Source organism: Sceloporus occidentalis, unplaced genomic scaffold (genome assembly GCF_023333645.1).
Source record: "Sceloporus occidentalis isolate IW3139 unplaced genomic scaffold, rSceOcc1.0.p SCAF_9, whole genome shotgun sequence".
Taxonomy (NCBI): domain Eukaryota; kingdom Metazoa; phylum Chordata; class Lepidosauria; order Squamata; family Phrynosomatidae; genus Sceloporus; species Sceloporus occidentalis.
In genome coordinates, this window is record NW_028316989.1 from 255676 (window position 1) to 272656 (window position 16981).

The 16981-nt window shown below is 51.1% G+C and overlaps 1 protein-coding gene across 1 annotated transcript in view; it reads right to left on the reverse strand.

The window, feature by feature from the left end:
* The window catches only part of LOC149306617 (GDNF family receptor alpha-2-like), a 46783-nt gene that overhangs the window by 12025 nt on the left and 17777 nt on the right, over nucleotides 1-16981 (reverse strand). The window contains exon 5 of the mRNA XM_089538168.1: nucleotides 12310-12661. Within this exon, the coding sequence (XP_089394294.1) occupies nucleotides 12310-12661 (352 nt within the window). The remainder of the gene's footprint in view (nucleotides 1-12309; nucleotides 12662-16981) is intronic.

Genomic DNA, 16981 nt, shown 5'->3' on the forward strand with positions numbered 1-16981 from the left:
CTCCCCTCATCTGTGGGGGCGGCTGGAAACCATGGACTAAAACCTGATTTGCCCGAAGACATTCCAGAGCCAATTTGGAGGCCAGGAAGCAAATGTAAAGCCGGTGCCGCCTCCGCCTCCAAAGGGCCAAGTCCACCTTTTTACGTGGGTTCACTTGGACAGTCCCCAGCCAGCGCATGAAGCTCCCATTGACTCCTTTGACCCACCAGGCGAGCCAGCAAGGGAAACGGAGATTAAAAACAGCAGCCTATAAAAGCAGCTGGAAAAAATCTACAAGGGGCATTAAGTGAGTTCTCATCTTTTTATGGAGGGATGTAATTGAACCAATTGCTCAGCCGGAGGTTCTGGGGGCCTCAGGAACAGCAAAGAGAGACAGAGAAGGGGGCAGAGCTGGAAGGTGTCCAGGGAGTCACTGGTTTGGCCTGATGACCAGGGTCCGGCGGTGGAAAGACAGATGGTTCGTCCACCTGGGGAGAAAGTATTGACCATTCAATCTCCGTGCCTCAAACCAGGGGTTTTATGGGCTGGCCAGGCATCCAATGCCTTGTGCTGGCAACCCTCCTGCATTTCTCCTGGGCTTTATCCATTTTTAAAAACTACAGAAAACCCATTAAAGAGGAAGCAATAGAACAAAGTACCGTATCTGAAAGCTCACCAGCCCTGTGACATGGCTGGCTGGCTGTCCTAAGGGTCAGAGAGAGATAAGGCTGGAATCCACCTCCAGCCCTGTGCGCATGGGTGTGAACGGCACATTTGGCACGCGCATTTGGGTGTGCACTCAGTTTCACGGAGCCTTGGTTTGGTTGAATAACACTGACATTCAGTGCAAAGGTTGTGTAATGCAACTGATGCCTTATTCCACGCCAGGAGATTAACTAACGCTATGCAACCCTGATGCAGGATCATGGCCAATCCATGTTCCACACTCTGCATGGGACCCCAAAAGTGTTAAGGATACGACTGTTTTATTTTAATGCATGCTGAGAGGTGCCTTGGGCCCCATTTTGGAAGGAAGGCAGGACAGAAATGCAAGCAGTAAAGTAGAATAAATGAACTCCAAGTGACTGACTCTCTTCAAAGGGGTTTGGGCAAAACACCTCGGACCATTCCTTTAAAGTCTGGGGTAAAACCTTGGCTGCCCCTGATTCATGCTGCTTTCGCTTTTAGGAAGTTCTTCTGTCTCATTGCAATGAAGGGTGTTTCCCCCCATTCGTTCATTTTGCTTAAGAACTGTTGCCCTTTGTTGCCTTTATAGTTTCGGCACCAACAGACTCAGACATTCTTCCAGGGGAAGCAATTTAGAAATATATTAGATAAATAAATAAGGCTAATACGTGAACGCAATTAGCTGCTGGTTTTAGCACTTCTCCAAAATTTGTTGTGCATTTTTTCATGTTTTTTAAAAAGATTTGTATATTACGGGGAAATGCATAAATTAGGGGAAATAGCATATAAAAGCATATATCAGAGGGGCATGTTTGCAAAATGCATGTAGGAGGGGAAATTGCATATAAATATGTATACAAATGCATACGGAAGTTAATGTGCATGAAAGCAAATATAATTTTAAGTAGGGTGTGTTTTTTTAAATGCAAACCCAAGTGTTAATCGACTGAATGAACCTCTGCTTGAAAAATGTGATCATTGCTGGAGGGAAGGAAGGAAGGAAGGAAGGAAGGAAAGAAAGACAGGGTTGCTCATCCTTGAACAGACACTTGTCCAGGGAAAGCCATTTCAGTGCCTTGCTATGCGATTTTTCATTGCCCTGAATTACTCTTGAAACAACCTGAATGTACCTCTTTGGAGTGAAATGCTTATGAGCGTCTGGCTGTACTAATCGGGTTGAGGATCATTCATTGCTTACAGAGTCCACAGAAGACCACCAGACAATCCAGAGAGTAGGGTCTGAGCCAAAGGAGCAGTCGGTCACTCCAGTAAGAGAGCCAGGCCGCATGTCCCTTTGGCAAATGCCAGCCAGAGCAGGGTTAGCAAGCCCCTGGACAGGTGTCAAGAGATCTCCTTGGCCGCCTCTCAGAGCCAAGAAATGGCTTCTGGAGAATCCTTGCAAGCAATCCAGGATCCCATCTCCAGTCAAGACAGTTGAGACAAAAGCAATGGGCAGCTCAGCCAGTCTCAGGGCTGGAAATAAGACTCCCGGCTTTACATCCTGTGCATGAGATGTACAAATCTCCGCTCGGCCTTGGTCAAGGCACACTCTCTCAGCCTCCGAGGAAGGCAAAGGCAAAACCCATGACCTGAAGGCCCACCACAGCAGGCCACTAGGCCAGGTGGGCAGATCTGTTAGTAAAGCCACCCTTGCAAATGCCATCTGTGCTAAGGCTTCATTTCCGATTCATGTGGTTGGGTGCCCTCCCCGCCCCCTCCAGCCCCGAAAGCCTTTGCCTGGGTCCACAGGAGATTATTGCCTGGTAGGAGAAGGGAAGAATTAAAGGCACACATCAATTGGTTTTAATTGAGGGAATGTTCTGTCCCATTGAACTGCTAACTAAGCTGAACAGGAGATTGTGTTTACATAAGCAAACCCTGGGTCTGGTATAGACTTGCTGTCAGGGTGAGTCAATACTTATGAAAGTTCGCCCTTTAATTATTCAGTGCGAATTGACTTATGATTGCGTTAAGATGGCGGTCAGCCTTGAGCGATGGGTCTCCCTTCCCAGCATCCCTCCTTCCCCAGGAGCGGCCATGGGGCTGCGCTGCATCTTAAAGGAGCTGCCCAAACAGGTCCAGACCCTTCAGCAGCACTCTCACCAAAACCCAGAGCAGATTCCCTGCCCTACTGCCTTGTTAACAGGGCTGGAGTCCCAGTTTTGGTCTAAACCCCGTTTCAGTGCTAATGAGAGTAGACCCACGGAATCCATTGAGTTTATCCAGATATTGATTCACCATTGGACAATTTATTTCAAGTATCTCCTCTAGCAGGGACTAACAAGCAGGTTGCCAGTTTTTAGTGGCCCCACCTCTGAGAAGACCATGCCCAGCTCTGGGTGCCATTTCTTTAAAGCCCAAATGAAAACCAAGAATGGCACCTCTGCCCCAAGAACACTGAATCTACCAGTCACTAGTCCGTCCGTCCGTCCGTCCGTCCGTCCATCCATCCATCGATCGTTTGAATTCAACGACAGAGCCAGCATTCATGGAGGCTGACTATTAAAAGACATCCATGAAAAAGACTGCTACAACAAAACACCCATATCACAGCAAGGCAAACTGAGGAGATAAATGCAAGCATGCACACATTTGAACTCATCACTTTCTGGGTCAGCAAAAGACCCATTTCACAGAAAGTCAAGCCAGTTTCCCCAATTCACCTACAAACAAGTTGTTCCAAAATTATTTCTCCAAAGCAAGACCGATTGCGATCCTTTCCTGCTCAGTGATGGAAAAAGCCCAGACTTTGGCTGCACAGCAAACCCACAAACTCCCACTTACTTCTGTCTTTTATCCCAGCCCAGCCCCAAAACTGGAACCTGGGTCGGCCGGGCGGCGAGTCTGATCCAGTTTTTAGCCTGAAACTTTAAAGGGTGCTCCGTCCTGTTCCCAAAATAGGTTACACCCTGCAGATAGCTCCTTTGACGCTCAGGTCAAATCCAAAACAGGATCCCTCCCTCCCGTCCCAGGGCTGCCCCAGAGGCCAGGGAGGCCGTGTGGGACCCAGAGGCACCGGAAGGTGGGGGGTTTTATTCTAAGATTCAAGAGTGGTTCCTCCCAAATTTTATGAGTCTGTCTCTCTCATTGCAACAGAGTGAATGGGCAGCCAGGCGACCCCCTTCGAAGCTTTGCCAGCCACCTGAATGTGGGAGCAGGGCATTCAAGGAAAAGAGTCCCAGCCTGGCACCAAGGGAGGGAACAGGCAAAAGGCTGGTGGGCTTTTCTCCTTGGTCCCTGGCTAAAGTTTGGAGCAGCATCCGGCGCACTCATCAAGGCCTCTCCTTACGCACACCGTGTAATGAACGCACTGAGAACGCATCCATTACAAATGACATTTTGCTCACAGCGGAGGCAGCGAAAGGGGCTGAGGCTGGAGGTGCCTCTCCTTCCTCTGAGAAGAACCGGCCGAAGCGAAGGAAGGACCCGCGCGGAGAGTGTCGGCCTTTGCCTGGCTGGCAGCCTCTGGAGACGGAGGAAATGCTGCTTTGTGGAAGATTGGAAATTCTTCCTAGCCGGCATCAGCGAAGCATGTTAAGGCCAGATTATTTGTGGTCCCGATTTGCTGATGCAAGATGAAAAATAAAGCAAACTGCAGCTGCTGAAATCAGCTCTTTTCATCCTTTTCCTCCGCTCTCCCCTTCGCTGAGGTTATGGTTTTGCAAAAGGTTTTATATTCTGAGAGCAAAAACCTGTCCGTTGCAATCAGTGCCAGAGAGCTAAGCGTCTGTCAGAAGTCTCTGCAGCTGCAGGGAAGAAGGCATGGCAGGCATGCAAAGGGGTCGAAGAGCCAGCAAGGAGAGCATGAAGGGCATGGACCCTCTCTTTACCCCCTAATGCCTCCCTGACCCCCAACCCAAGGGGCTCCAGGGACTGGTTCCCCCTCTGCACCCGCTCTGGGATTTGCAGGATAGGGGCAGGAAGGAGCAACCTCCCAGGGTGGGACTTGTAGGGGAGAGCCTTGTAGAGAAGGGGCCAAAAAGACACGTGTGCCATAGGATCCCAGCCTCAGTTTTTCTATGGCTGAGGCCTTCTTCCAACATGGCTCACATGTCAGGGGAGCAGTGAATCCACTCCAGGTTTTTGGCCAGAATTTAAAGGCGTGCTGAACTCTAGTCCCCCCCCCCCAACTGTTTCAGCTTAGTAGCTCCTGTCAGGTTCAGACCTAAAACTCAGAGCAGATTCACTGCTCTCCATTGGCATGGAAGCCACCAGGCATCGCATCCATGAATGGTAACTTTTCAAAGCGGAGTAACTCCTGCAAACCCTGGGAGATGGCTCTGCTGCACTGTCAGAAGAGAAGCTGGGACTGACGGTCTCCAGGGTGGGTTCAAGATGGCACCCTTCTGCCGCATGCAGGACAACCAGTAAATGGCACAAGCCCCTCAGATCCCAGCAGGAGGGGTCCCTTCTGAACCCCACCTCCTCCTGCCAACTCCCCCCCCAACCAGGGCCAGCCCCATCCTTTACCAGCAGAGGCTCTCACCCAGCTATTCCTGCCCCCAAAGGTGCCCCAGAGCCACTCTTTGCTCTTGAGGGAGGAGAGGGGAGCCATTTGTGCCCCACAGACTGGTCCTGCACGCCTTGTAGCGCTCAGGCATCAAAGCAAGGCTGGATGGCCAGCCCAGTTTGCTTCTGGGGAGTGGAAAGGGGCCCCCCCCCTGCCTCCGGCAGCTCCTTAGATGCCTTAGGCTGGCCCTGTCTCCTTGGGCTCTGCTCAATAGCAGCCCCTCCATTCCCCATCTCTTCTTCCCTCCCTCCCTCTCTATCCCTCCTTCCTGGCATTCACACAGCAATCCCTTCTGCAGGGAACTGACTCTGCCTTGCTCCTTTCTGCTCCTCTGCTCGCATTAGCATCACTTTGGGCTCACGGCTCCAAGCAGAATGCCCCATTCTCCCAGTTCACTCTCCTTTGCCAGACTTTGCCTTGCACTTGCGATAACAACAGAGTTGCGAAGGGGGGGTGGTCTGCTAAAGTGTGCCAATGACAGCTTGTTTTCTTTGCTCATTAGCACTCAAGGTGAACGCATGCCCTTCTGTGGCAGCCGTGTCTTCTCTGCACATCCTGAGCATCATGGCTGTGAGTTAGCTGCCATGTTGGACCCCCATCATCTTGCTCCCTTCCAAGACCACCTGGGCTGCCCAGAACCTCCCAGGATGGCAAAGCCAAGTGAGTGAGCCTTGCCTTGCCTTGCCTTGGGCTACTGTGCCCAGCATGCCTCTAGTGTCCATGCAGAGGGCATCCACTGGCTGCCAACAAGGATCCTCCTGGATCATGTTCATGGTGGATCCAGTTTCTTCTCCATCACTTCTTAAGCAGTTTCTTTAAAAGTCATTCAAGAAGATGTAATTCCTCCTGGGAATGCAGAATGTCTGCACCTTGGTCAACGGAGCAAGCCTTGCTGGACTGGACTGGAAGTATGAAGGGGCACAAAGGTCTTGCCTGGGACCTTTCCTCCTTCAGCTGAGCTCCATCAAACCCTCTGGTCCTTTGAATTTTGCCCTGGAAGACCTCCCCCATCTCCCTAATCTTGCATTACTTTTACTTATCCCTTGCCTTTCTCTCAATATGGGAGACATTTATTTATGTCTGTGCCTCAGTTTCCCCATCTCCTGCAGACCCATCCCCAGCAGCAGTGAACCATCTTTGGTGATTCACCTTCCCTACATAACCAGGAGCAGGGATGGCGATGGTGATGATCCTGCCTTCTGCCTCTCCTTCTGCTCAGTCTCTCTATCTAATTATCTGTGCTATCTCTCTGTCTATGCAGTCTTCCCATCCATTGCTATTAATGGCAATTCTGGCCCACCCTTCCTCCCTGGAGGCCAGAGCATGAGATGGAGAGAGCTGGCCAGCCGCTGTCACTGAGCAGGTGCTTGGCTCTCCTTTACTGGAGATACAGACCTTGAGTGGTGGCCGCCTCTCGGGCCGCTTGAACTGTGGGTTCCTGTGCCAAAAGCAAGAGGCTGGTCTAGGTGGCCCTTGGGATCCCCTCCAACTCCATGGTTCATGGAATCTGTGATTTGATTCTCCTTGTTTTCATGTTTCTCAACAACACTGTGAGGAAGATGGAGCCAAGGCTGCGTGAGTGTCCCAGATTCATGGCTGACCCAGGGCTGGAAACTGGTCTCCGTGGGCCATGGCAGACCCTCTTAATCCCCCACCTCCCTGCCTCTCTGTGGGACTAAGCCCCATAGTTCTTGGTTCCTCGTTAAAAGCCTGAGCCATGCAATGGGGTGCTTGAAGCTGGGCTTCATTACGCAGCAACAGCATCGGGGTTTTTATTGGAAGCGGCAAAGGCTCTCTGCCCCACACGGTCTCCATCCTGAGCAACCTCCCAAGGGAGAAATGAATGCAATTCATCTGACTTCATTCCTGAATTGCAACCCTCCTTCCCGGCTTCGCATTGGAACAAGAAGCACACAAACTGAAGCACTCTCTATAGGAGCTCAAGAGGCAGATCAGAGCTTTACTCTGGCAATTTGTTTCATGTATGAAAATGGCTAATGTTGGAGGGGATGGAGACGCAAAATCAAATGTACATCCCAGGCAATAGCAGGTTTCATAGTTGTGTTAGCAACCAATTTTAAAACAAGTCTATAAAAAAGATCTCTAACAATCGCCTGCCTCTAAAGTAAGCCACAGGGATTTCAGCCTGGCTTTTGGGGAATGTACTTTGGAGCCTTGCCTGGCTCTTCTTCTGCCCTGAGCAGCAAAAGCCATAGCAGCAGCCATAGCAGACCCACTCCTCCTCCTCCTCCTCCTCCTCCTCCTCCATCCAGTCTACTTTGTCTCCCAGAAGGCTCTGGTGGCCCCTTGCCTGCCCCTCAGTGGCCCTAGCAAATCCTCCCAGGGCTGGAGCAGAAGATTTCCCAGAAAACTAGACGAGTGCATTTCCGACTGAGCCTCTTCATTTCTCTCACCACTTGCTCTTCTGTGCAAAACTTGTCAATGGAGGATGGAGAGCAGAACGCATAGTGATGTTGTGCCTGTGTGGGGTGTTCCAGAAGCCAGATGTGCCTCTGTCTTGTGTAGAGAGGCTGGCTGGCTGGCTCTGACAAAGGGCCTCTCATTCAAGAGCTGCTCCTGCTCTCCTTCCATTTCCATCCAGGATGGGTTCTTCCCTGTCGCTCTGGACTTCCATGGATATACAGAAACAAACTGTGGGGCAATGCCAGGCCACTCAAATCCTCACAGACTCTTTGGAGGAAGGAGGGAGGGGAAACCTACGCTGGTTTTGTTTCCACCTGATGCTCAGAATCTCTCCAGGCTTCTCAGGACATCCAAGTTCTGCATCAGGCTGGGCAGCCACTTCCTAAAATTCCCACACACATTTGGATGCACCTTTCCTACTGTGGAATTTGTACATATTTCTCTTTAAGTGATGCACTATTATGTCTTTTCCCACAGACTAAAGCTGGGGAGGGAATCATGCAGCCCTCCAGGTGTTGGGGACAGGGGCAGGAACCCTGCATTCTGCAAGAGGCAGCCAGCGCTGTGGGACCCCCTCCCACCCAATATTCCAACAAAGATCTATATTTTCAACCCCAAAAAATCTCTCAAGAAAAAGCTCCCTGCTCAGGCGGCTGATGACTGGGACGGACATCCTGGCAGCTGGAGAGACAGAGAGACAAAATGGCCCTAACAAGGCAGAGCTGGAGAGCCAAACGTGGCAAGACAAGTCTTGCGCTAATGGCCATCACTTTGACACCTCCTTTTAAGATCACTGGCAGTTTGGGTCTCTCTGATCTCCTCAGGCACATGCCCCTCTGTGTCCAGTCCTCACCCACGCATCAAGTCACGCTTCCAACATACCCAATCTCCCCACTGCCTTTCGTTGCAATGGCTCCGGCTATTCCTGCAAAGAGGTTTTTCCTGTGAGGCTACTATTGTCCTGCTTCCAAACTGCAGCTCCAGGAAGCCACTGGTCACTCAGTGCCAAACTGAGGAGAGCTGGTGGCTGAGCCCCACTGCCCTTCCTGTGGCCAGTGGACCACTGACAGGGCCACAGCTGTAACCCCAAAGGTCCTGACCACCACATGGGGCTTGGCTGCTGGGGAAACAGAGTGACAGTGGCACAAAAAGAGCAAACTTCAAGTGATACCTGAATGGCACCTGCACAGAATTGTGCTTGGCCTGGCCTCTCTTATTCTGGGAAGGGAAAGGGCCGCTGTTCTCAATGGGACTGGCAGCAGGATTCCTGTGCTTATTTACACACTGAGAAGAGTGCACCAAGTGCGCAGGCGCCTCTCGTTCATAGCTCTTGGCTGTTCTCCAGTCGGCAGTTAAACACACAGCCACTTGTCCTCTGTGTATTTTTTTTTTAAAAATTACTGTTATTATACATCATGATGATAGTAATTTTTATCCTACTCTCCAGCCAGGAGTGGGGGTGGGGGGGGGGTGAGTCTCTCAGAAGCACTTAAGAAGATCAATTAATGGGTGGCTGGGTTGGGGGATACTGGGCCAGGCTTCCAGGGGGGCTGTGGGGGCAGAGCCCGCACTCAGACTTTGGGCGCAAAGGTCAGGGAGATGCTCTTTTGGGCTGGAAGCAGATGCAGGGAGGGAAGAGCAGTTGTTCCTCCCGGCCCCATTGAGAACCAGTGCAGTGTAAACCGAGGGAATGCTTGACCTCACTCTATGAGAGGGAATGCCCAAGGGCAACCATGCCCACCTCTTGGCCAACTCTCCATCCCAGAGGTCAGCCAGGGCTTTGATAGGATCACCCTATGGTCACCCTGAAGCCAGACACATAAAGGCAGAGGTCCAGGCCCTGTCAGCCGGGAGGAAGATAAGGGTCGCACCTCCTTTCGGAGAGCAGCAGTGCAAGGGCCAGGCTGCAAAGACTGGAAGCAATGCCTGTCTCCTACTCTGTGGAGAAGATAGCCAAGCCAGCTCTGAGACTCAGATCAATGGGGCCTTGGAACTGACACATCCCCCCCACTCCTTTGCATCGCCCTTTGCCTATCTTGGTTTTCCCGGATCCCTTAGCCTCTTGACCCCTGGACTGTTTATTTCACGCATGGATTCCCTCCTTTCTCAGACTGCTGCCCCTTGGCACCAAATGGGTCATGGGAGGAAGGTGAGTCCTCTGTGCCGGGTGGTCATCCTGCAAAGGAGGTAGCAAATTCTGCCTCCTGCCTGCAAGGAACACCAAAGGACACACAGAAAGGCATTAATTCTGCATTGCCCCTGTTTATGTCACCAATAGGATCCTGGCTGGGTTGTCGTTTTGCTGGAAAATGTGCGCACATGCAGACATGCACACACATACACATTCACACCAGCTGCCACTCTTGAAGCAAAAAGCAACAGGTTCCCATTTCCTACCCAACTTAGAGCTCTGTTCTGCCTCACACCTGCATTTTCCAAATTCTGAGGCTGGGACAGCCAAGCTTCCGATTACAGGGAGGTTTAGGGAAGAGAGTCTGACCATGCATCTTGCCCCAGTCCCAGGCCAGCGAGAGGGATGCTCAGAGCCACCCAGACAGAGTAAAAGCACACAGGACCCAACCATATTCACCTTTAGTTTCATGTATTCTGCTGTAGGTCATGCAATTCAGAGCTGGGACATTGAATCTGAAGCCCAGGCTCCCAGACACAAAGCAGCAGCCCTTCCTGTTCTCCTCAGAGCCCCTTCCTCTCCCTGGACGACTCTGGTGCTCAGCTGCCTGTGCTGAGGGCTTCTGTGCAGATGGGCGCCACTTGCAAACATTCCCAAACAAACTTGTTCAGACAAAAACCAAACCCAAAGTCAGACCACAGAAACCCTCTGCTGCTGCTGCTGCTGGGACTCTTGGCTCTTCCAGGGAGGCTGCGGGGAGCCAGGATGGGCAGCAAGGAGAGCTACAACCCAGTTCCAGTGGGATTAATATCTCGCGATTTCATCCCATTGGTCTCTACAGGCAGTTTTCCACTCCTTGGCTGAAGAGGGGGAAGGCGTTCCAACATGCAGCTGAAACCAGAAACCCAGTCGATAGTTTAGTCTACCATCCTCCATGGAAAGCAGGGACCCTTTCCTCTCCAGAAGCACGGCCAGACTCTGGCATCCCTGGCCACCAGGCAGACTTTGGAAGCTAAAAGCAACTTGTTAAACCCCCAGCTTTAAAATTAGTCCACAGTTTAATAACTTTTTAGACTGCTTGAACTATTTCATAGAATCATAGAATCATAGAATTGGAAGAGACCGCAAGGGCCATCCAGTCCAACCCCCTTCTGCCATGCAGGAAATTCAAATCAAAGCATCCCCATTGACAGATGGCCACCCAGCCTCTGTTTAAAGACCTCCAAATAAGGAGACTCCACTACACTCCGAGGAAGGAGTGTGTTCCACTGTTGAACAGCCCTTACTCTCAGGAAGTTCTTCCTAATGTTGAGCTGGAATCTCTTTTCCTGGAGCTTGCATCCATTGCTCCAGGTCCTAGTCTATGGAGCTGCAAAAAACAAGCTTGCTCCCTCATCAATATGACATCCCTTCAAATACTTAAACAGGGCTCTAATATCACCTCTTAACCTTCTCTTCTCCAGGCTAAACATCCCCAGTAGTTCCCTAAGTCGTTCCTTGTAGGGCATGGCTTCCAGACCCTTCACCATTTTAGTCGCTCTCCTTTAGACATGCTCCAGTTTCTCAACATCCTTTTTGAATTGTGGTGCCTAGAACTGGACACAATATTTCATAGCTTTAATTTTAACACTGTTTACTTTTAAGCCATCCAGAGGTCTTGTGACACAAGGCAAGAAACAGATGCATGGAGGGATGGACAGACCGCTGGGTTCCCCCCCCCCCCCCCATCTCTCAAGGTCTTTCAACAGGGAAACTTTCAGGAGGGCTTGAGCTGTGGTTTTTTGCATGGCTGAAGGGTTGGAGTATCTGTCCCTTGGGACACCTTTCCAAGTATATGATGCTGTGATTCTGTCCTATGATCCTGATTCTATGAAGGGTTTTTTTTTGGGGGGGGGGACTAGTGGCTGACTGAACTGACAGCGTTGTGCTTCCTCCATGGGATGGGAGGATGGAGCTAGTGATAAGCTGATAATATTTCCTAAAATCCATTTTCTTGAGATTGGAATCTATAAAATATACATCCATTCATAGCCAAAGCAAGGAGGTCCTCCAGCCATTGAACAAGGGATGGTGAATGTTCACCTGGAGTGCAAGTTTTTTGTTTTGGGTTTTTGGACAACAGTAAAGGCATGCAGGATCCAACCATGTTCACCCTCACTTAGACTCCACACCACACAAATGTAACTTGAAAGAACATGTTCATCCAGAAAAGCCAATGATTCTTCTAACACAAAATTAACACACAGCAACACATCCAACTAAAGAGGGGTCATCCCTGAACATCCCATACCAAGGATATATTGTTTAAATGCCAAAGGCTGGTCCAATGCTCCCCCCCTGACTAGGAGGACCCCCACCCACCCATCCCACATGACCCCCATTGCAGTCTATGAAATGGCCAGTGTCCCACTGGCATCCATCACTTGAGCTTAAGGTGATGAGCTGCATGCAAGCCATGGGCAGGAGCCCACAAGGGCCCCCCTTCTGCACCCTGACCCCAGCCCAGGATACACTATGCGGACCCCCCATTTCCCCCTTCCAAGGCGGATGGTGATGAGTGGGTGGGGGGCTTCCTTACCGGCAGAGGGGGTCCAGCCGGCACTGGCTTCGGAGGTCCAGGCAGTTGGGCGGCTCCTTGTCCTCGTAGGAGCAGTGAGGGACGATGGTCTGCCGGCGGCGCTCGGCACAGGCCTGGTCCTTGCAGGAGCAGAAGAGCAGGCGGTAGGTGTACTCGCTGGGCACCCGGTCAAAGAACTGGCGCAGGGCCTTCTGGCATTTCCGGCGGTTGCAGGGCTCGGTGGGCGAGACCTCCCTGTTGCAGACCGAGATGTAGCCTGAGCGCAGCCGCTTGCAGCCGTCATTCAGGTTGCAGGCCTTGGCTGCATCCAGGCAGTGGTTGCTCTTCGCCGCCGCAGCTGCCGGGTCCATCCCTGCCCAAGAGAAAAGAGAGGAGGGTTTGCAGTGGCAGCTCAGCAGGAGAGTGGAAAGGATACCTGGAAACAACTGGTGTCTTGACTGTCAGGAAACCTGGATGTGGGAGAAGAAGGAGCAGGCAATGCCCCTCGACAAGGGCACAAAACGTATCTTGCCAAGAAAGCTCCGTGATTGATTCACCGTAGAGCTGCCATATGTCAGAAATGACTAGAAGGCACACAACAACAACAACAACAAACATATGCACCCTCCTTAAGGCTCCAAGCTGTGAACAATTAAGGTGCGCAGGTTGGAAACTCAGTTGGCATTGAAAGATCACTGTGTGGATGGTTTATAGGGCCCTTTTTCCTTTCCCAGCATTCACATTGGTGCATGACACACACTCACACAACGCACACACACTTCCTTCACTGAGCGGTCCAAGAGATCTGCTGGATGCCAGCGCACCCCTGCGGAGCACTCTTGGCCACAGCATGGTGGGCATTTTAAAACTACCCAGGGTGCCCTTCGGTAAAATAAACAGGGTGACTCATGCAACTAGAATCACAGCAGAAAATCCCAGTTGCAAATGAACTGGGGACGAGAAGAATATTTGCAGAATATTTCATTCTCAGTGTGAAAAGGTTGTGTCAACACGTGGGGGGGGGGGAGCCTCCAAAGGATTACCAGGATTGGTGAGAGCGTTTGCCTCCAGCTCAGGAATAAGACAAGGAGGACCCCCCCCCCCGCACGCGCACTGAATCCAGGACCAGCATGGAAAGATTGCCACAGGAAGAATGTGAGAAAGAAAGAAAGAAAGAAAGAAAGAGCATGCCATACAGGGCCAGAAAGAATTGTTTCCTCTTTAAAACTTCCAACAAAGGAAAGTCTGCCAGCTCCTGAGGTTTCGCCGGCTGAGCTCACCCAACCAGAGGAGCAGTGCGCTGGGCAGAGCAAGAGTCATACTGGGAGGTTGTCCTGGTTCCAGCATCTGACATCTTTTGGATTTTGCCTCTCAGTGGTCTCTTCTTGCAGCTGAGCATACCTCTATTCACTGAACCCTTGCTTATAGGGCTTGGCATGTGCCAATTGGCACTGGAGCAGCTTCAGCAGCTGGAGGTTCCCCTGAGCAAAATGCACATAGGAAAATCAAAACCCAGCAAGAGAAAGAGAGTCAGAGAGTCATCCCTTGGCTCTGGCTGCAGAGCCAAGGACCTGCCCTCACAGACTCTTTCCAGATGTTCAGTGGGAACATCCAGCTCCCCTTCCAAAACTGGCATGGGGCTGAAAAGCAGATTCTCCCCACATTCCTCCCAGGAGCATGTAATGGAGGTGCCAACGTGGGCAGGCAAGAGAAGTGGGGCTGGAACACTGTGGGCGCTTTCCACAGAGTCAACCTCCCCTGTGGAAGGGTTTGGCATTTCTGCAGATAAGCAGAAGGGAAAAGGGTGCTTGCTCAGATCAAAGTTGTGGGAACAGAGTTACGTACACAGGAGTAATGTTAGGCATGCTTATGCATCACACATCCCTGCATAGGCCACTGCAGTGTACACTGCATACTGGTTGTGCAGTGCTGAAGATCACTAACACAGATTGTCATACAGGGGACAGGGCATCATTGTCCTGCCCCTGTCCTGTCCTTCCCGCATGATCGCAGGAAGGACTTTCAGACAATGATGCACTTATCCGAACATTATTCCGTCCAGGAGGCACAAGTGACAGCGATCACATGAAAACTTTTGAAATGACATTGAGCTGATCCTGTCATTGTCCTGTCATTGAAGTGCGATTGCCCAGCATTTTGTATTAACGGCAGTTCGCATTAATGTAATGCTGCTTCAATGACAGGATAATGACAGGATCAGTGCTACGTTATGAAAGGCGTTTGTGCAATTTCTGCCATGGATGGTAGAGCAATCCTGTCCCTATCCCATCTGTGTATGATAATCTCCACAGTGATTTTAAGCAACAGATGCATGACTCCTTGAGCATGAAGCTCCATCCCAACCATCTCAGCCCTGGATCACAGCCCAGGCGTCCGGCAACTCCGCAGCCCAAGCCCAGGAGAAGGAAGGGCCAACGCTGCCCCCAGATGCCAACTCTCTCCCCATCTTTCCCTTCCTCCTCTACCACCAACAACCAGCTTCCTCTGCCATGGTGCCATGCCCAGATGTCCTCTTTTTCAATATAGTTAACATTGGTCAAGTGCAGAGTGTTAATACAGCATAACATTGCATTCGTACACAGCAGAGTACAGCATGATGTGCAAGTGAAAGGGACACAAACACACACACACACACACACACACATAGAGAGAGAGAGATTGAGAGAGAGATGCTTTTGTTGCTCATGATCATTGTGAGCTATACGGTTTCAATTCAAAACTTTCTGCACAACAGGGGGTCAGGTTTTCATGACAGCAGTGGACCTGTGTCTTGAAAAACTGTATCTGGAAGGCTGTGGAGAGAAGGAGCTCTTCCCATCACAACATCTTTGCCAGCAACAGAAGCAGGAATGCTAAGGAGTTCTGGGAAACACATGCAAGGGTCAGCAAGGGTCCAGCCTGCCAGACCGACCCACTGCACTGGGCAGTGCTGGCCCATGAGGCTGCCTGGGCAGGGGCCACCCCTTGGCCTGGAGCCCATGGGGAGAGGAGCACTGGCAGACCCTGCCCCTTCTGTGTCCTTATGCCTCCCCATGAGATGCTGGCTGGGACCTTGCTGGCACCTTGCCATAGGTTGGCCCACCATTTTTGCCAAAGCAGAACATCCGCACTCAGCCCCAGGTTATGGACACAGAGCTTCATGTGGAGAGCTGTTAGGGATATAGATGCACCTCCCCAACTGCTGCATATCTGCCCACTTCTGCTAAAATCAGTGGCAGCATTCCTTTAGCTACACATCTGGTTGCACAATCCAGTTGTGCGTCTGGTTGCACAATCAGTGTGTGGAGATGCATTCTGGGGAACCCCAATTGCCATGTTGAAATGATGCGCTGGAAATTTGCAAGATTTCTGAGAATAGTAATTCTGCAACACTTTTGTCTGTTCGTCTCTTTTTCTTTCCCCCATATGAAGGCTTCGGCAGTTTGTGCAAAATTTCTATACACTGGACTCCCTCCGTTCCCCTTTGTGAACCAAAGCACACAACCACATCTGGCACAGAAGGACCAGCCCACTGATCCAAAAGACACAAACACACCCATCCAACACACCTAGTTTTTCAAATCCATGTTGCAAGGCAGAGGCTGTTGCAGTTTAGCCGCACAATTATTTTTTGGGTGGAGGGAGAATCTTGAAAATGCAGACTCTCTCCTGAGACCAAGAAAAAAAAACTGGTCCCACAGCAGAGGAAGAATACTTTGTGGTTCCTGAAGCAAGGATTTGCATCCCTGCTCCTTGGTGCCTCTCCTTGGAGATGCCCCCAAGTTCACTCCCAAATGGAAACCACCCCAAAGCCAAGCAGACCTGCTTCTGGCGGAAGGGCTCCCAGTTCTGGCCACAAAAAGGCACTGGGCACCCATTCCAGCTTCTCCTCTTTAACAGATCTACTTGTGGAAAGGGGGAAAGAAAGGAGGAGGAGGAGGGAGAACTCAGGGGAGGTTTGCAAATGGAAGAGAAGCGCACCCCTCCTCCCTTCCCGTGCTCTTCCAAGAACCATCAAAGCAAACTCTTGTGTTTAAAGCAGGGAGATTACATAATCAAAAGCCTTGCCTGGAAACCTCCCTGAAGAGGACTTCTTTCCTTTAAGAGCTCAAGAAGAGCAGAAAGACCCAGCTTAGGAAGCACTGCTTTCATGGCAACAGGGCCAGCCTAGCAGAGCCATGCCTACATACCTAGTTGGCCTCTTGGAGAAATTGGCTTCAGGGATTCCTGGGTCTTGAGGGGGCTGGAGCCAGAGAGATTGCTCTCTCTCACACACCTTCTCCATCTGGGCTCCTTCCCATCCTTAGCAAGAAAAGGATGGCAGGGCAAGTGGCTGCCTTCCCTCCTCCTCTTCTTCTCTGTTGAAACAAGTGTGAATAATCCAGGCAGCTTCCTTCCTTCCTTCCTTCCTTCCTTCCTTCCTTCCTTCCTTCCTTCCAACAGGCAGCAAGGCAGGCGGGCATCAGAGGGCAATAGTCTCTGCCCTGCTGGCTTTGTTCTTGCCTGGTCCTCCATCTCAGTTGCTCCTGCCCTGCCTAAGACCTGCAGGCCTGGGTGAGTTTGCCAGAGAGCCAGTCTGCAAAGGAGACTCATCTTCTGGGGAGCTCATTATGGAAGCAGAAGCATTAAATTTTGATGGAGAAAAGGAACAGCCTTTTGGTGGAAGCTGGACTGAAAGACAGCCAGCTTGATC